The sequence below is a fragment of the Caloenas nicobarica genome, chromosome 1 (assembly GCF_036013445.1).
Source record: "Caloenas nicobarica isolate bCalNic1 chromosome 1, bCalNic1.hap1, whole genome shotgun sequence".
In the NCBI taxonomy this organism is placed as follows: Eukaryota; Metazoa; Chordata; class Aves; order Columbiformes; family Columbidae; genus Caloenas; species Caloenas nicobarica.
The window spans coordinates 71,576,454-71,596,866 of NC_088245.1; the positions used below are offsets into that span (position 1 = coordinate 71,576,454).

Here is a 20,413-nt window from a genome sequence, read left to right on the forward strand (position 1 = left end):
AAGATCCTCCACACACAACACGATGGAGCTGGGGAGATCCCTTTATTTTAACAACTTATCTTGAGACCTCAGCACAGGACTCTACAACTTTTTTGGTTTAACCTTTTATTGTGAGTATGCGGTCATCAGTCTGGAGGGTTAAAAGATCTCAGTGGATGCAGGCATAAAGATACACTCATAACATCTTCCTATGGCAGAGGGATGGCTAGCAAATGTCATATGAAACCTTAGACTTCCTCTCATTTGCTCTCATCATTGAAAAGCATTCTGACACCAGAGTGGTAGTTCTAGTACAGACTACATGGCCTCACAGGAGGCATTCAATCCACTGACACTAGTACTGCTCTACGGGTTAGTAGCTCCACACACATGTGTATGTAAACACAAAAGCCTTGCAAATCTGGGAGATGTCCTCATCACGTTGACCTATTTCAAAATATGTTTGGGTGCATTCTGTTTATTATCATAATTATACTTAATTTAGGCCCTCTAGAAGCAAAAGTTTACCACAGAATGCCTCAGTAGCTCTAGGCTTTCACATCATGAAGAAAGGATCTATAAAGCCACAATTAATATTACAATTAATATACTCATTAGATCTTCTAATAGTTCTAACATTCCAATTAAATACAAAAAGATAGATAAAGTTGATTTTATACTAAAATCACTGTTACAGGCAGGAACATAGGGCTTACTAGAGACGAGTTGACATGAAATCCTCACACTTAAGTGCCTTGAACTTTTGAGTGAATGTCTTAATTGATCCAAAGTTTGCATTACGGCTTAGTTCTATGATACTTATTCATGTATTTAGGGAACAGCATACAAATGGCTTTAACAATGGCTTTCTGTGAACAGACGTAGCTTAGTATGACAGAACTGAATGAAATAATGGATTGATAAATCTTTTCCCCTTCATATAATACAACTATAGTGTGTTTTCTTGGCTAACTTAGAATGAAATGTCAACATCTGCTAACCGAGTGTTAGTCTGTTGAACCAAAATAACCTGCATAAAGCCCAAATCTACTCAGATCTCCTTCAAAAATGCCACTCAGTAAAAGCCTGGGAAAACAGATGAGTGATATAGATAATCCTTTTGGTAAATACAGCCACCTGCTTGGAAGTCTGCAGTTAAAGCCCACAGCATTGTTAAGAATAGCGGAGTGAATGCAGTACACCAAATTACTGAAATATAATATTGGTAACCAGATACAAGACAAAAATGTAAAGGGATTAAGGACACAGTCAGCTAACAGAACTGCAGTAAAAGACTCAAAACTTGGAACTATTCAGTGAATGAGTTAATGAAGCAAAGCTTTCCCTTGGTATAAAATGAAACTTGAAACCTATTCTTAAAGGACACAGAAAAAAGGTTTAGAAATCCAGGAAGTATAAACTTCTGTGGACATCACATCTTCCTTCCTGCCCAGAACTCAGGAACAGTCACTAAAGTAGAGAATAGTGTAAGACAAAGCTGTAGAATGCTAGCTGCTCAAAAGCTTTCAGACATAGAGCTAATTAGCTTACAATAAGTCACTAAATGAAGCTAGCTTAATTGAAAAGTTTCTTAATTTAAGACAAATTCTAGTATAAACTCTATTTTTTTTTAATAAAGATTACCACTTTGTTTAGAAATCTTCCAAGATTATATCTCAACTCAAATTTCACACTCTATATCCTGAGAAAATATTTTGGTAACTGCATTGTTGAATGCTAACTTCAGTTATGCTTGACATTTGTGACGGCAAGTTTCAAAAGTAACGTTAACAGCTGGGGCCTACCTGCACCCTCAAAATCTCACAAAGGCAGTGTTTGATAAATGACCATTGTCAGGAAGAACAATAATATATTTTAAAAGCTGTATTAAAAGAAAAAAATTAAAGATATCTTTTATATATAACCAGATAGCAAATGAGCCAAAATGTACATTTGTGTCAGCAGAAACAGAGAATTTATTCTAAATTGGCAAAATTTTATTAAGATAGGAATTTTTCTCAATATTGTAGAAGCTGAAATATTTCATTTTTTTAAAGTCTTCAAAATACAGATACTTCTTATTTTGCCTTCAACATGACATTTTGTTTCATAATTTGCTTATGTTTCATTTGAAAGTATTTTAAAATATTTTAAAACACTTGAAAATAGAACAACGGCTTTACTTGACAGAACAAGTAAACATTTTGTTGGAAGTGAAAAAAAATGAGTCATGAAAGAACAGCATGCAACTGGAAAAACACCTTCTTTTTGCAACACAGGAGGTATATATATATGTATACACACATATATGCATATCCTACGTAACAGAGGGTGGCAGGAGCTAGCAATTACTATAATGCATGACATTGTCTACAAGTATGGTCTTTATGAAATGCCAGAACTAGTTTTGACAACATACTATAAAGGAGACAAATAGAGGAACTGAACAGAAAGCAGATTATTTCAGATTTTGCCACTTTAAAACCTTTCTACCAGTGTTCTGACAAGAAAGAGTTATTAATTTGATTTAATTCTACAGGGAAGTAATCCACACACAGAATGATGGATGCTTGATGACAAGGCTTTAGCTCTTACAAACTGAGAAGCTTATGCCTATTGACTATTAAAAAAAAATCAAAACCAGAAGAAATAGATGGAGAAAGGTTCTCTCTGCCATACCTCAAAAGTCCAAAGAGATTTGGTTAAACATACCTTTTAAATAAATGAAAATGAAAGACATACATTGACAATGCAGGAACATGTAAGTTAAAATTTAGGTTAAATTATTAAAGAGAACCTGTTTCCCTGGGGGATGATGAGAATATTTAGGGCTCTTTGACACCAGAGGTGCTGCCAGAATATGGATTTAGGGAAACAATGGACAATTGACAGAGCTCTCCAAAGATAAATTCAGCATAAATGACATCAGATGCTTAAATCCCATCACTCCCACTGTCATGGGCTGGGTTAAACATGTCTTAATCTATCCATTAAATGTTGAGTTGAGAAAAAATTTCCTCTGAGGGTATATCAGCAGGGATCTTGAAAAGGGTCAGAGGTCACTCAGTGAGGAAGCTCAGCTTTCCGCTTCCTGCCAATAGCCAAGGAGGGATACCTCTCCTTCCACACAGGTGGCGCAGGAGTCTCCATCCTTTTTTAATCTGCCTTATCCTCTAGGTAGAATAGGGGAAGTTTTTGCTTCCCCAAAGTGGGCAAGGATCATTTTTTTGAGATTATCCCTCATAGATAGTTTCCTGTGTGTTTGGCAGCCTGTAAGTCATTACACAACACCGATTACCACAGTTTCTAAGTGCTTTTCTCAATCATCCTTTCAAGATAAGGAAACATTACTGTCCCCATTTTGCAGAGATACTCATTGTCATACAAGAAGACTGTGGCAGAGCCATGAACTGGACATACACGTGCTGAGCCCCTTGCTGCTGCTTTTACCCCAAGGTCTCACTTGCAGAGATTCTGTCTGAACAAAGCTGCTTTGTATGCTTATGTGTTTTCTGGCAAGTTTTTGTTCTTCAAGAGACTTGTTCATATATCTAAATGTCTTACCATCACAGCAAATACAAGGAATCATGTCTTACCCCAATAACAGTGCCATTCAAAGGACAACCATTTAGGGGTACTGGAAAAGAAGATAATATTCCAATTAGCATTACCATTATCATGACATTACCAAGATTTAATAAAACACAAGTATGTTTTTTTGTTTTATTAGAGTTCCAATTGAGGACATGTAGATCTAGTTTCACTGTAGAGAGGCATAATTGAGCCCTCTTACATTATACCTTGAAAGGCAGCAATTTGTCAGTTATCCTGAATTCCACCTGAAAATATCTCTTGGTGAGCTGTTTTTTAACAAATACATGGCACAATATAAATTTTCCCCTCCACTTCAAGCCTCACATTCCCAGAAGATGCACTCAGGCTTTCTGTAAGTTAAAGTGTTTGTTTCCCCTCCTCCTCCCACTGTTAGCTCCCACCTTATGGTTGCAAATATGCTCGTCAATTAAATATGACTGGGAGTCTTTCCACACTGAGGTGAAGTAGCTGAATCTTCTGATTTGGACTTTTGACCCAAGTCTATGCTAGGAAATGGCCACAGCCATAATGCTCAGAGACATACAGAAGACAGCATGGCTGAATGCACACTCCGTGTTCATAGCAGGCACTGAGGAGAATGTTGAACCTTCCTAGGCCAAAAGCATCTCAAGACTTCTTTTAAATGCTGGATGATGCAGGCTAGAGCTGTAGAAACATAGCCTGGTTGTCTCTCTGAAGCAATGCAAAATAGCTTCAACACTTCAAGAGGTGACAGTGAACATCAGTTGGAAAGAGAAAGTAACAGCAGCAAGTGCTTTTGTACTTAAGGTCTAAATTATACAGGAGAGCTTCAAAGTAGTACTGTACTTGCACAACATGCACTCTTGAAATTGCTGTTGAGAAACAGATCAACACAAGATGATTCATTCTCTAGTGATTCCATTTGTCATAAAAAAAACATTACCACATCTGCACGAAGGACAGCAGTCTATCATTTGGTCACAACGCAGTTCAGTTCCCTCTGGACAGTCAGGCACATCCATTTGAGAGCAAGAGAGATTCTTCTGCTGCACAAAAACCTCATTGTTCACTCGAACACACTCATTGATAATGCAGTGGTTGAAGGGGGATCGCCATTCCGTGCCAACCTGATGGGAAATTGTGAAAGGATTAAATACAGGCAGCGGTATTCATGTCACTGGACAGAGGGAAGACCACCACAGTCAACATGCTGGATTGCAAAAAGCATGTTTACTGCATCAGGAACAGTCTGTCACTCAACAGTTCTCCACAAATCCTCACCGCAACAATCAGTTTATGGAACAGTCAGCTGCTTGGTTTGTAGAGTATAGGAGTTACAGTAGTATCCTTAAGGTGAAAAATAAAGGGGCAGATTTACTAACATGTGAAGAAGAAAAAGAGCTCTTAACTAGATTTAATTCTACATTTGTTACCCCATAGCTGGCTGCACTACATTGCACTGTAGCCAAGCTGGCCGTCTTTCTGCTGGAACCTGCTGCAAATTGACTCTACCAAGCCCAAAGGAGGTCTTGGCAACAGGCTCTGGACCTGAAAATACTTGCAAATGTAGAAGAGACTGGAGGGTGTGGACAGTCAGACAATGCAGAAACTTCAAGTGTTTTTATGGGAAGAGGCATCACCAGCAGCCAGAAAGAAGATGCTGTCACAGTTCAAGGTTGGGAGGAGCTGGTCACTGCTTTGAAGCTGTATAACCGTTTGCATAACCACTGTTAACCATCTTTGAATACACCTCAAGTACAGTGAAAGTGAAAATCAGACCTCCAACTCCAGTAAATTCAAACATCTTTGCTCAGAAAATTAGAGAATACTTTTCTCTCATGTGTTAAATATTTAGTTCTTCGTTAACGACAAAACAGCTGAAAGAGGACACAGCAAGAAAGAGACATCAGAATGAAAGGATGTACGGCTCCATTAGGACAACAGAAATCAGTAAGACACAGTGGAACATTAAAATAAGCCTTCTGAAGGCTTGTTTTCTGAAGCAGAGAAGAATGTTGATCCACATTAAGAAACGCCCTTGTTAAAATCACAGAGGAGGCAGGCCGTAAAATGATAGATTAACATTTTTTAAAAGACAGCAGCAGACTGCCTTTGTAAAAGAAGCAATTAAAAAGTTAATATTAAGTATGTGAGCATGAGATAGAGATGAAAATGCAAACACGTTATGAAAAACAACACTTAGGGAATAAAAGATGGGGAGAAGGTCTGTTATTTTAAACATATTTAACTTATGTTCCTGCCTTTGTTGAATCCAAAGCTCTGCACAGGATTAAACAATTTAATGCTACTGTAGCAGGCAAAAGCTTGCCAAGGGTGGTACAGTTAGGGACAGAACAAACTGAATAGCCTGAAGGAACTAAAAATGTAGGCAAGAAAAGAAACAAACATGCATGTAGCTTTACAGAGTGGTAGGGTATCTGCAGAGCATTTTAAATGGTTGTTGCGAGCACTCACTTCCTGTTGGGTTCTTTGAATCCTAAAGGAAGAGGCACACTGCTGAAAATAGACTATTATTTCAAGCAGAAAACAAGCATGGCCTGGACCACTGCAGTCTGTGCTGACATGCAGCAAACATCTATAGCCACCAAAGAATAATTTATGTTTCTATCCTCATTTACTTCCTTATAATTCAGTGCATACCAAATAGGATAACCTGTTTGAATAGAACTGGGAAATTCAAGCAATCTGCTACCCCATCTGCCTGCTATCCATAGAGTAATACAAAGTAATTGGCATAATTTAAACAAGTAGCCTACAGACAGAGAAATATAATGTGCCATTAACGTTCTTTTAAGCTACCATTTGTGAAATTACCAATTTTACACAAAAATATTGCTCCCCTAGAGCCCAAAAAGTGTGGGGAGGGTTTGCATGTTAGCACCCAGTAAGTCACACACCCCAAAACCCATTGTTTTTCAGCGCTGCTTGATGTATAGAAGAAATTCCTCATATTTTCTTCACCTCCTTCTGTGGAAAACAAAAGAATTCCAAGGCACTTTTGCTAGAAGAGGCAATGTCCACGTCACCGTCACCTCACCTCATGCAAACGAGAATCTGCATCACCCCGAGACCAGAATAGCTGCTCTTCACAGGCGGTCTTCTGGCACCTCCCGCAACACTCCCCTTCTTGGACAATATACTTATAACCCTGTAAGAGAAAAGAAAAGGACAGACTGATCCAGGAATAGGTGACAAACGTGAAGATTAACCCTAAAAGAAAACACTGGTATGTTTAATTTTAGCAACGTTTTATGGAAAGGGGAGTTTGAAAACAGAACTGCAAGGCCACACGCTTCTATTACAAAACAAACAAGCAGTCCACCCAGCTCAGCATTCTGTTAAATGGTTAACAATACCTGTCAGAAAAAAAAAATAAAATAAAATGCACATGATGTTGGGGGCAGAAATTCTTATCTTATTACTACCTGCTTAATATGTGTTTTGAAGACATTTTCATTTCAGCTACAGGGATTAACTCTAGGTGCTATCCTTGCTCAGGTCATTCCAATCAGTTAACTGGCCTTGTGAGGATATCGGCTTCTCTAGTGTGGTATGGAGCACCCCTTCCACTCAAATATGTAATAGCACAAAGATTGGCCACAAGAAAGAAAAGAACAATGACATAAACAGGCAGAAATCGAAAGGGAATAAGGTAAAAGAAAAATGTTTTCAGATGACTCTGAGCTATTTCAACAGCATTAATCAGCAGTTATTTTCAAATGTTAGTTTATTGTATCTGAGTGGTTTCTTTTACATGTTAGCAAATTGTAAGAGCAAGTCTTTCCAATAATGTGCCCCTACAGAGGAGTGCAAAAGGAAAAAGAAGTAAGCCCGCTTCTAAAGGTGATCATCAGAACTACCATGCTATTTGGTAGATTTTGAGAGAAAACTGTATATGAAAGTTAAGAATTCAGTTTTAAAAAATCATTACATTAAATCACCTTTGTCATTACCTACTAGTCGTCTATAATTATGACAATTTTTATTTGGTATTTAAAAAAACTATTTTTTTATATATGTAATACTATTTTACAAAAGAAAATGAAAGATAAAATTTTTGCTAGCAGCATCTTGGACATTAATCAACACTCATAACTACCTTCCCCATCTCTGAGAATTCAAGCTTAGGATTCAGTCTGAGCACATTCAGACATCTGACTGCCCTGTGCTGAAGCAGAGGGAAGGGATTGATCAGATATGTAGTCCAGGGTCCAGTTTTGACTGATCATTTCATCTTTTCGCCTCCTGAAGCAACTAGCCAAATATTCAAATTAGAATTCTAATTAGAAATAATACATTCTATGTTTAATAGCTAGGCAGTCTCTAAAGGACAAAACGTAACTTTGATTTCAATACAGGGTTGAAGGAAATATGTTCTGTCAAAGAAAATATTGTTCATGTGAAAAATGTCAATGAAAATGAGCATAATTTTATTTTGGTCAACTCCTTTGAACTGAATTGCTGAAGCATTCTCAGCTGCTCCCTCCTTTCATGAACTGTCCTTGATTTGCAATATGAAGCACATTAGTAAACCTCAATCGGCAGATTTTCATATGGAAGTGCATTTTGTATAACGTCATAAAATGTAATACCAGAGTTTGACCCAGCTTTGTGGAAAAAGTCGTGCTGTTGAGCATTTTTTTTCTATGATTTTTATCTGCTAAATACATGTCTGAAGCATCTGAAAGATTGGATACAACTTTTTATTTGTTTGACAAACTCAGTGAAAAATCCATGAGCTGTTTGTGCCCAGAATATAGCAAAATCCAGCAGCAGCACCCAAATTTCACTAAGTTGGTTTGAAAACAAAAACGTGCTACACAGATGACTGCAGGGGTGATTTGCACCCCTAAGGCACTGGCAAAGATACTGGTTTTCGACAGTTCAACATGCCCGAGTGGCCCCTTTTGTGCTTGATGCATTCAAAATTTGGAGGCTCTGACTCCTAAGGGGAAGAATGACAGGACATCAGAGCTCCCACCCTTAGTGCCTGCTGAGCATCTCTTAAAACCAACCCTGAACCATCATAGACAATAAACCTGTCTCAGAAGACAAACCTGCAGACTACAGCAGTCTATGAGTTCCTCAAAAAGCAGAGTATCCAGCTGTACTTGAGGAGTAAGGGGACAGAAACTCCCTGCTGTTACAGATCCTCCACAGCATGAGAAATATTTCACCATCAGACGACCCCACCTTTTATACCTTACACCATGGAAATTTGGTCCCAGAGGTATAAAGAAAGCTTCATTTTTGTTTAATTCAAAAGGTAGTAATGATTACACATAAGAAAAGGAAAATGTATTGTGCATTTCGAGTTTATTTTATTGTGGGGATGTGTTTGGTTTTTGTTTGTTTGTTTTCCCCAGTTAGATGACTAATGTACAAACAGTATATGCTACCAGGATTGTTCCTGAGCTGCACAATCTATGAAAATGAACATCTGACAAGTCTCAGATACTGTGCTGTTGAAAGTTAATGTTAGACTGAACTAGGCAGAGTAGGCAGTATCCATCTCTTCCTATTTTTCATTTTCTAGTGTATAGACACTAGCATATAGAGATGTCAGTGTTTCCCATCCTTTTTTCAAAGATCCACTAATATTCAATATTCTGCTTGTCCCCTGCTTTTTCTGGACTGGATCTGCTGCTTTATTCCTTCTCTGCATCTTGCTGCTTTTTTTTTTAAGAAAAAAAAAAAAAGACTTCAAACTTCAAACAGGGAATTGGAATTCAGAAAAAACCCTCAGTAAGTGTCTGACTGACCATCACACTGAGAGGCAGATCACAATTTACAGGGCTAAAAAAAAATCTACCACACCCCAGGGGGTAGGGGATAGGGCAACACAAGGCACCCCTCACATATGAACAGGTGCATGTGGCTGACTTGCAAGTGATAATCAGCAGCTGCAATGGAGAACCTGACAAGTGCTCAGCTATGCTGCCAGATCAGGCTGTTTTATCAAACATGAATGCAGAGGTAAAGCTGATATCCTTCGCAGAGGGTGAAAGTGTATGGATTAAGACAGTCTACATGACAGGGGGGTTGAATTTTGTCTGCTTTTGAACTGGAGCTTGGCTTGTGACAAACAAAAGAGGAATGCAGATTTTTTTTATAGCATTCAAAGAATGCACATTTTAGTTTCATCACCTCTTCAAGGCTACTGGAGGGATCCGCACAGCCTGTGGCTTGGCGTATTTGTGCACTCCCCCTTTCATTCTAGTGTTGCTCAGGATACATGGTTCATCTTTTCACAAGTTCTAAGGTTTTGGCCAGAAAACTGTCAGTTGCCTTTGGCCAACATAGCAGGAAAGAAAGAATGGAGAATACTCCTCAATATAATACTTTTAAGAAGGCTCCTGTATTTGCCTTTAACATATTGAGATGCTAGTATCTAGACAGGGTTGGAGAAACAAAAGAGAATGAAAATGGCAACAACAGACTGAGAAAAATACAGTAGGATGGATATAAAACAACATGAAATGCTAAAAGCAAAATCTTCAGTGGTGATGAATCAGCACAATTCTAGAGATTTCGCTGGAGTTGCACTCACTTACCGCAGGTGAGGACTTAATTCTCTGTTTGCAAGTCTCTAGAACATTAAGGTATCAATTCCTAATTTCCATAATAAATTATGTTTTAAAATGCAAGCAGAGTGTTTGACATTAACTCCCAATAAGAATTTCACACATTTAAAATGAGATCCTGCACATCTGATATTCAAACAACAGTATTCCTTTTACATTAGTGTCTTTAACTTCCATAATTTACACTATTAAGCCATTTACTACCATGCTTTACATGCTACTTCAGAGGAAAATATCCATTTGAAATACTGGAGATTAAAACCATAGATTTTGTTAATCAGCATCTGTTACAGCCACCATTTACTATGCCATTGCACATAGGTTGCAAATTTTCTTTATTTTCATTTAATTAATCAAGAGGCTTGAAAATCTAACCTAATTAATTTACACACACTTAGCCAAATGGCTTTGTCTCAAACACTTATTCTAGAAAATTGTGCTTTGTTTTTCTCATAATCATCTAATACTTTAAATTATCAAATATTTTATACCATACTCTTTTATATCACTTAAAAATACCTAACTCTGAGAATATTAACAGAAATTAGGCAAAGCAAGAACTCCCTTCACATTAGCATGCTAGGGATTTTAAGGTATTTTGAAAACTCTTATCCATTTTACCAGCATGATTCTCTGAAGGGATGTAGTCTGATTCACTCTCAGACTAAGAACTAATTTCTGAAGAAGCTCCAGGAGGGAGACACCACTCCTCCTTGTGGCACATGCGATAACTGCAGCAATTATCTTGTTTTCTCAAAACTTCGATAAGAGAACGATAGGAAAGGGCAGAAAAAGTGAGGGGGCTATGACATATAATGAAGAAAATCTACATTTGTTTTGCAAGTGAGAAGGCTGTATTTGCTGTTAACCTCCTCAGAGAAATGTGAGATTGGTTAATTTTAACAAAACATCCACTCTTTTTCCACAGCATTTCTTTACATTCTGAAAGTAGATATATGACTTGAGCTTGATTTTGTCCAGCTCAGGAGAACAGTAGCACCACTCATTCATCAGGATGAAGGACTGAGTACATGTGTTACATTTGGGGGGGGTTGTTTGTTTCTTTGGGTTCTTTGGGGTTTTTTGTGCGTGTGTGGTTTTGGTTTCATTTGTTGTTTTTTTTTTTTTTTTTCCTCTTCTTACGTAGCTAGAAAAAACAACAACAACATCAACAAAACAACAAACCTGTAAGCTGTTTTCACAGAGGTCAGATGACACAGTCAACAATGATACTACACAACTTTAAGACCTGGCAATGGAATTAATAACCACAAGCAGTAGAGAGTTTGAACATAATATTAGTAATAATCCATGATTAAAATATGTCTTTAATGTCAATACGACTTGCAATGTCATCTAATCTGAACAGAAAAAAAAAAAAAGCTTTAAGGCCAATTCAAACTGGATTACAGAACATCTTTGGTCCTTGATATGTATATCCACTGAATCAGGAATCAGCAAAGGAAAAAAGAAAATCTGAGCTATTCAGGTGCTCCAACAGCCACAGTTCTAATTGTACAACTTTGAAAACTACTAAAGGAACAGAAGAAATGGCACCTTCCCAAAAAAAACTGGCAAGGTTTCCACCAAGGCTTTTTATTTGTTTTAAAAAAAGTTTTTTGACACTGCAATGCTTAAGGCTGATTTGTTATTTATTAGAATAACAAATGGTTGGTAAAGTTATAGCTGTGATCCAAAAATATAGCCAGATACTAATGATATAATATTATATTTCATAAAAATTGCCATACTAGAAACAAGTCTCTTCTACAAATGGAAACTGAAGGGATTCTCTTGCAACAGCTGAAAGATCTCACATCTACCCTCATGGGTTTCCCTCCATTGGGCATCCTCAAGCTTTCTCACCAAACTCTACACTAGAGCACTAGTTTGGTTTGCTGGGTTTATGTGATGGATCGTATTTTTGCTCTGGTCCTAGGGAGCTATGTAGTGTTCAGACACAGCAGAGAAAAATATTATTCAAAAGAAGTTTATATTTTGTTCACATCTTCTCTAAGGGCACATTCACATATGTTGCACAGCCTTGTACTGAAACAGAGGCTGTAAGTTAAATATATTGAAATATAGTGGTATTTCAATTCAATTTCAATGCACATTAACTTTTAAAATACATATTAGTGTAAATTCAAATGAGATTTTAAAAACAAGTCAGATAACGCAGGGTTTCTACAACAAAGTGAACTCAGCCTTGAGGTGCTGGACATATATGCTCTATGCCTAAGGTCATTCTTTGACTCCCAGACACATTATTAATTATGTCTTTCTAAAAGCACAAAAAACATGTCTAAATTCTCATCGCTGTAAATACAAGGTTTGCTGATAAAGAGCTTTCTTCCAAATGTAACTGAACAAAATCAAGGAGGAAGACGATGTTTCTTAGCATCTGTTCTTCAACTGCATAAGTGGGACTCATAACAAAGAAAAAAAAAAAAGGCAGACTTTTTAAAACCAGTTAAAAGGTTTAGGTTAAACACTGGGAAACAGGCTGCAAAGATTGCAAAGATTTGGAGGTTTGGTAGACGAGAAGAATGTGCATAACATGTAACAGTTATTGTTGTACTATGCTGTGCTTTGCACTTCCCACTTACAAATTTCAGCTGGTGACCTGTACCAAGGCAGTCTCTTGAGTCACTAGCCAACATGCAGACTTTTATAAGCTACTGGACCACTGAAAGCATTGATGATGCAACACGCATTTGAAATCACTTGCTGCTCGGTCAACAGTGAATTTTTTGTGGTCTAATGCAATATATAGCCTAACATTAACATTTAAAAAGCAGCTTGGAGATCTGAATAGCATTAATTAGCTCATCTTTGCTTTTGTACTGAGTAAAAAGAAAAATTTTCTTCTTGTCTTCAAGTACAGGTGAGAACAAACCCATAGGGAAAACCTTGGGTCAGCAAAAGACCTGTAGAGATTATTCTTAATCCCAGATAGCCACATCTAGTTGCTCCACATGCAAAATGTGTTTCTGGTAGACTCTGATGTTTACAGAACAACTGCATGGCAGTTGGTGAGGGACCTAAGTTGTCAGCACTGGGCTGGGCTAGGCAACATCTTCTGCCATCTGCTTATTCTGCAGACCCAAGCTGTGTTTTTCTACTGCCCTCACTGACTGACCCATCCATCCCAACATCATGAAGCAAAGACATGGAAATGCTCAGGGATTATGGGTACAAGGTGCTAGATACCCGAGCAAAATCCAACTCCGGGGCATCACATTTCATTTTATAGTGAATTTTCATGTTCTTATTCACCATGTTATATAAGATGAAGAATGTTAGAGTTGTAAATTCAGTAGTTTAAAGGAAGTATAAAAAACATTTTGAGCTTTTATTGGCACAGATCACGTTATGGTCAAAGTCTTCTAATCTATGACACTGGCAAGTGCTACTGAATTTTAACCAATTCCCTTGACCCTTCTAGAATTCTTCTACCAACTGTCTGTACCAAGCATCTGACTCCTCCTGCTTGACCAGCTATGTCAACATAACAAAGCAGCTCATACTTCCTTTGCAGGCTTCCAAAAGTAGACCATATAACTTTATAGCATCTAGCAGATGTCTGAGCACAATAACGGGCACAGCATGTGGTGTTATTCCTACTATGAGGGGCGGAGTTGAGCAATAGACAGATCTGAAGTGTTCTCTTCAGAAAGTGGACTTCAGCTAGAACGGTCATTAGATATTGAACTTCAGACATCATGACTACTTATTGCTCAAGTGATATAAATGATAGACATGTCAGGATGCAGTTCTCCTTTTATTGAAATGTAAAATAAATTTGCCACTGATTTCCTTGGCAGTTGGATATGATCCTGAAACAATAACCCTAAAATAAAGTCTGTAATGCTCAGACCCTCTTAGACTCTGTTCCCAAGATAATTCACTGCCACAACACTCACTTTCTATTTTTCTCCGGTTTCTTTAAAAAGACGGGTTCAAAAATAACCATTTCAGATCCCCATCATGGTTCTGCTGGATAATGCACTGGTTTCACTGTTACTCACCCGAGAGCAGAATGTGTTACATGCTTTGTCATGACACTCCATCATCTGAAGTCCTGTCACATCATCCCTCATGCTAGTGCAAAAGCATTCCCTGCAACCATCTTCCCAGGTTGTTCCAACGGGGTAGACTATGTTGCTGTGCACACACACCTGTTGAATGCAACAATTAATACATGAAAGAGTACACTGCTGCTTTAAGGGCACACGGCTGGTTCCAAAAGGCTGCTTTTCAAGATGTGAAAGCTACCATAAATTTTATGGAATATTTTGAACTCGGTGAAAATGCTACAGGTCTTAAAATTGTGGCCACTTTACTGAGGAAAGGAAAATGAGTGCAATCAAAGCTGCAGTTGTATAAAGAATAGGCTGGAGAATTTCATCTGGAGTCAGTGGCATTGCCTGGGGTCTCACTCAGTTTTCCTGGAAGTATAATGTGACCCAATATTTAGAGATAATAAACAATGAGTCCTGTAGAAGCAGCCATGCACACAAAACTATTTCCAGCCAAATCAGCTGATCTGAGAAGATCCTACTTTGAGCTACAAGCATTCACTCTCTTGTAACCTTGGGCCATCACAGCTACCACAAAAATACTGCAAAAGTATTGTACTTCCTATTAGTAAATTTTACAGCAGGTTATTAAGAAAAGCATAATTTATTTTTATAGATATAGCAAGTAAGTCAGAGATATAAAATGACTTATGCAAGGTCATGAACTACTTAGCAACAGAAAATAAAGGCAACATCTGAGCTGCAAGACAATGTAAGCCTGTGTTAAACTGTTAGGTGAGGTTGTTTCAATGAAAAGGTCACCTTGCCCTGAAACCTCCGCTCTAAGCAACCTTATCTTAAAAGTTAACATAATATAACAACTTAATAAAAGGTTGGCAAAATAAGGAAAAATATATCCTGGTGAAGCTGTAACTGTCAGGTATTAATTTGGCAAAAATTTAGAAGTGGCAATATAGTTCATATAGGATAGAATGCCTCCTCAGGCAGAGGCAAAGGTAATCAATGGGCAAAGTAGCTTAGGTCTAAGGTGTCCCAAATATTTCAGTAAAGTTAGTACAAGATCGAAAGAATATACAGTAACTGTATTGATCCAAAAGCATGTATCTCTGTTATCCAGAAACAAATGAAAAATTTTAAAATTACCTCTGAAATTCCTAATGCTTGAATAAACTTGAAGTATCAAATGTTTTTAGGGGTTTTGGTTGGTTGTTTATTTATATACATAGATACATATATATATATATATATAAATCTGATTATCTCAAAGTCACAAAAATTGTGTTGGTTATGTTAGGATAAATGACTGTAATAAAACAAGCAACAGTGTGATGCAACAGTGTATTTCTCTTAGACACATGTAAATTAAAATACCCTGGCATCAACATCTTGTAGTCTCGTGGTGGGGGTTGTTAATACCTAGCTACCCGCTTACTTGTCACTCCATGTATAAAAGGTCCTCTCCTCTGTGGAAATGACACTTAATTCCCCTTACCCTGCCTGGAATGCAGGTGGTAGATATGCAGCCACAGTCATTGGTGAGAGATCTGGAGAGATATCCCAGGGGGCAGCTCACTGTTGAGTTCGTACAGCTGCAGGTACACTCGTATTTGTCACAGCACTCTGTCTTCTTAACAGTCAGCTCTCGATGCAGTGGGCAGGAAGGTCTTTGAACTAAGCTGCACGCTTCTCTGTTACACACTAGCAGAAAAAGGTAGGTACTACGTCAAGCCCACGGCATTTCAGAGTGCTGCAAGTGAACAAGACAGTTCTCTGGCAGCAAGACACTCATTGCTACTGCAAACAGTTATAAATCTACTTAAAGACTAACAAGTAATGTGGATATAAAAGACCTAGGTCAAAGATTGTACTGCAGGTTCGGAAAAAGTTCATACCCTGCCAAAAAATTCTTGTCTCATATACAATCAAAAAGATTTATAAGATAAGCATAAAAGTCAGAGCACACACATCCAAGAGTAAAGTGTTTCTCTTTTCCTTAATTCATAAGTATACTCAGAAAGTGCCAACAATACCCTTCTTCCTAGACTGTGAAATCATTACATGTCCATTGGTTCCAAAATTAAAACTTTCAGAGGGAAAAAATAATGTCTAAAAGAAGTTGTTGGTGTTGCTCAAATGCAGTGTTCCAGTGTCACTCCCTGCTGAAAAAAAAAAAAAAAAGAGAGAAAAAAGGCCTTACCACATGTGTAATTTGGTCTGCATTCTCCAGGGTTGATCAAAGCAAGCTGCAGGCCAAACTCACAGGCAGGGGCAGGAGGCAAATCACAGGAAACCAGATCACAGACTAAGACGAGAAATTGAGAAAATATTTAAGACCATGTCAGACTAGTTAGTGCTTAAGAAAAGACAAACAAACACAGGCACATCCCCATTAAACTTTTTTTTTCCCCTACACTCAATTTCTATCCTAAAATATGAAGTAAGCTAGAGTTCAGCAGGTCACAGTTTGTTTTCAAAATAGCTTAGGGAACAGTTCAAGCTTGGGTTATGAGGATTAAGGTTCTAATGTTATTTTTAATATGCAAATATAGACCATGCAAAAATAGATATTTGAAAAAAGATCATTCTAATGTTACTTAGACAAAACTAAATTGCTCCATTCACTTCCTTATCTCTTACAGAAAGAGGGATAAAGTCAAGTTGGAAGAGAATGGAGACTCACATCCTCAGGATTTATTTTTCCACACAGATGATTGTACAGTCAGTGGTTTCAAAACTGGAGCATTGCATTAAATCAAGAAAAAAAAAAAAGGGATTGTATGCCTTTGAAGCATTTGGTAAAAATATGGACCAAGAAGATTCAAACAATTTATGAGAGCCTACCACACTCGTACTCGGGGCAGCACTGGCCAGGGTCCCTGTGCAGACGGGGGACTTCACAAGGACCACACTGGGGAGCTGGAGTGAGAAGAAAATATCCGTAAAACAAGTTTGGATAAGAACTAGAAAACTAGGTAACAAAAACATCAGTTCAAGTCCAATCATATTTAGAGATAAACTAATTTACGTTTGGCAGTAGGGCAAGGTCGGACTGTGCAGTTTACTTTCTTGTCATCAAGACACATGCAGATCTTGCAAGGCTCATCAGTCGGAACCCATGTTTCCATGTGCTGCATGAACACAAAACAAAACAAAAAAATTGTTAGAAAGAAATAAAATATTCTGGTCACTGGTATGTTAGTGATGGGAGTGGGTGAGGGTGAGTAACATTATTTTGGAAAACCAGAAGACTTTATGCAGAACTGGTCGGTTGCTCTGTTAACAGTAAAAACCTGAGGAGTCACATAATTCTGAAATGACTGTAGCGTACCAACTTAGCGAAAGATGTAAAGAATGCATGAATGGGATGAGGAATTACTATTGCTTTAAGCATAAAAAATGTTCACATGTTATAAATACAATTGCAGGCTATTGTGAGTAACAGTGGACTTGTGCAACTACATACCGTGATTGAATTTTCAATGGTAATAAAGGAAACAACAATATCTTGGGAAATACATAGAAGTGGCTGCTTTCCCAAATTAGTAGTGCTTAAACACAGAGATATAAATAGTGCATATTTTTAATTAAGACTTGATTTGCAAGTGGACCAAAGACTGGAAAATACTACAGTAACCCCAAATCTGAGACCATCACTGTGATGATTACCTGGAGGTAATAAGCATATTCAGCAACTGTCAGTAAAGTGTATCATTATTTAACCACTTCTCCTTCTCATAAGAGAGAGGGAAGTCATTGACGTTAAAGTTGTAGCTACCTATAAAGAACTATCTACATTTAACACCCATGTAAATAGGGAGGTAAGAGTAAAAAGATGCACTACGAGACAACAGTGTTCATTTGCACAATCAATCCAGGTTCTGGATGAGAACATGTATAGTAGGTCAGGATACCAGAAGAAGAAAAGGTGTCATCCAGAAAACTCTGGAGTGTAGTTTAAAAATAGCAGTCTGCTGAGGCTGTTAGTAATAATAAAAAAGGAAGGAAATATCTAAGCACACTGCCACCTGTATCCAGAGATATCTGTATTTGAAGCCATCCTGGGAGTCTGAAAAGACAGTTAATTTTCAAAGGTTATCAGCATGCCAAGGATAAGACACCAGGCATGCTAGAACAAGCCAAACAGAGGTTTAGCAAAGCTTAGGAACCAAATCACTTAGGATCGGTTAATCCATAGGAAATCTATTTTAGTCAAAGGAAGCTTGCATTGGTGTATTGGTAGTAAAAAACATTATCTCAGAGCTTGTAAAAACAACTCAGGGTCCTCTGCCAGAGCATTCAGTGGCCCCAGGGTTAAAAAGTCTTGAGAAGACAGCTGATAGAGAATGCCTACATTTGCAGGTGGTAATGTGAAAAGCATGTGGACATTTCAAGGCACAGAGAAAGAAAATCACAACATTTGCTCTAACATTTTCAGCAGCCTTGATTTTCACACAGGATATATATATATTATACTTCACCATAAGTAGGAATCTCTTTCTAATACCAGAAGAAATGAGAAGAAAGAGCATGAACACCATGTAGAGCTCTACATGGGCACTAGTACTGAGAGTCCTGTAAGCTTAGGCAAGATCTGGGGTAGAAAGGAACAGAGGAACAAACATCAGAGGGAAAGAAGGGGGTTAAGGAAATCATAACCCACTACCAGTTGCACTGCCTGTTGTATTGCTCACACAGCTAATCCTGCAACGGTAGAGACACAAAACGGCTGTGTGAGCTGATCCTTCCCTGCCCACCACCTCCCCATTCATACAGCAGCTGCATCTAAGCCTTGCCATTGAGATACAGATGAGAGGTTTTCAGAGTTAAAACCCCAGTAAGGGGTATGCGGCAATGCATGAATTTCAGAACTTCTCTGGAAACAAGTAGATATCACTTCAGATTTTATTCTCAAAATGCATGCTGAACTTTTCTCCATGAGGGCTTGAAACTATTATTTAAACGGAAAATGCACTGCATTGCCTGAGGATTCAGGGATTTAAGGCACACAGATCCTAGATTTTAATCTGCATTTGCAATAACCATTTCATATAGAATCATAATACAATAACTAGAGTTGTCAGAGTCGCCGAGAGTTGTGCACAATTGATCTGTGTTTAGGACAGTGATGATATACATTGCAAGCTAGTTTTTCCTTCAAGAGAAATAATAATTTTTTTTCTATCCCTTTTATTACAAAAATTACTATGTTTTTTTTTTCCTTCCATTTTACCAACTCTATAAGCCCCACACAAATCCAATGATACTGTATTTGAAACAAAGATCCCAAACAGAACACAAAGAAAAAAACATGGCTATTTGTACTGAGATACTGTAATCTTAATTAATCCTTCAGAAAACCTTTTGTTTTGAAAAATGTTGTTTAGATAATGCAGTTGTGGAATGAAAGAGCACACTTTCCCTATGTCTTCCCTCTTGCTGTCAAAATCCATAGGTTATATATGCCTGAGGCTATACCATAGAGTGTGTATGCTTGAGGTTTAATGCTGTTAGAGTCCTGTACCAGCCCCTTGCCCAGCAGTAGGAAACCTTCAAAACATTATTTAGTGAATACTTTTTCATGTTGCTGGCAGTACCAACAGGCAGCACTAAGGCACAAGCCACAGCAAAGAAGGATCCTCGGACCCACATGGATGTGTCCTGTGTGAGAAGCACCCACAGGGCTCCCAGTGTCACCAGCACAGCTCTTGCATTGGCAAAGCAGAGCCTGGAACACTTGCTTCGCTAAGTCAGGTGTGTTACTCGATGGTACCCTATGACCTAAAGAAAGGTGTTTGTGCTGTTAAGTTTTATGCTTTTGCCATTATGTTAATCAATGCAAACAGTATTTAAAATAGATGTTTCAGCCTCAGATGGGCTTTCCTTCCTTCCTTCCTTTCAGTTTAACTATAAATGTTTACAACACATTTCTCGCTGAGCAAAAAGCAAGTCTGAATTTACCTGTGTAAAATCAAGTTGTTCATAATACATACATTTACTTTTTTAAATCTGTCTTTTTACTTAAAGAGTAGACTATACACACACACAGCCTTCTGTTATTTACAGAAGAGCTATGTTATAAAAACAATTATGTTTTTGGCAGCAGGTTTGGTGAGTGTGATAAGACCATCCAAAAATCTTTTTAAGAATCTCAAGCTCATCAAATATAATACTGAAATTAAAGCCCCTTCTTCTTAAAGTCCCATAACAAAA

General features: G+C 37.8%; 1 protein-coding gene across 1 annotated transcript in view; it reads right to left on the reverse strand.

Annotated features, from left to right (window-relative positions):
* VWF (von Willebrand factor) overlaps positions 1-20,413 on the reverse strand; it is a 145,114-nt gene that overhangs the window by 15,967 nt on the left and 108,734 nt on the right. Inside the window, exons 39-46 of the mRNA XM_065656516.1 lie at positions 17,229-17,331; positions 17,045-17,119; positions 16,401-16,505; positions 15,696-15,901; positions 14,192-14,341; positions 6,614-6,724; positions 4,499-4,682; positions 3,576-3,616 (exon numbers count right to left, since the gene is read on the reverse strand). Of these exons, the coding sequence (XP_065512588.1) occupies positions 3,576-3,616; positions 4,499-4,682; positions 6,614-6,724; positions 14,192-14,341; positions 15,696-15,901; positions 16,401-16,505; positions 17,045-17,119; positions 17,229-17,331 (975 nt within the window). The remainder of the gene's footprint in view (positions 1-3,575; positions 3,617-4,498; positions 4,683-6,613; positions 6,725-14,191; positions 14,342-15,695; positions 15,902-16,400; positions 16,506-17,044; positions 17,120-17,228; positions 17,332-20,413) is intronic.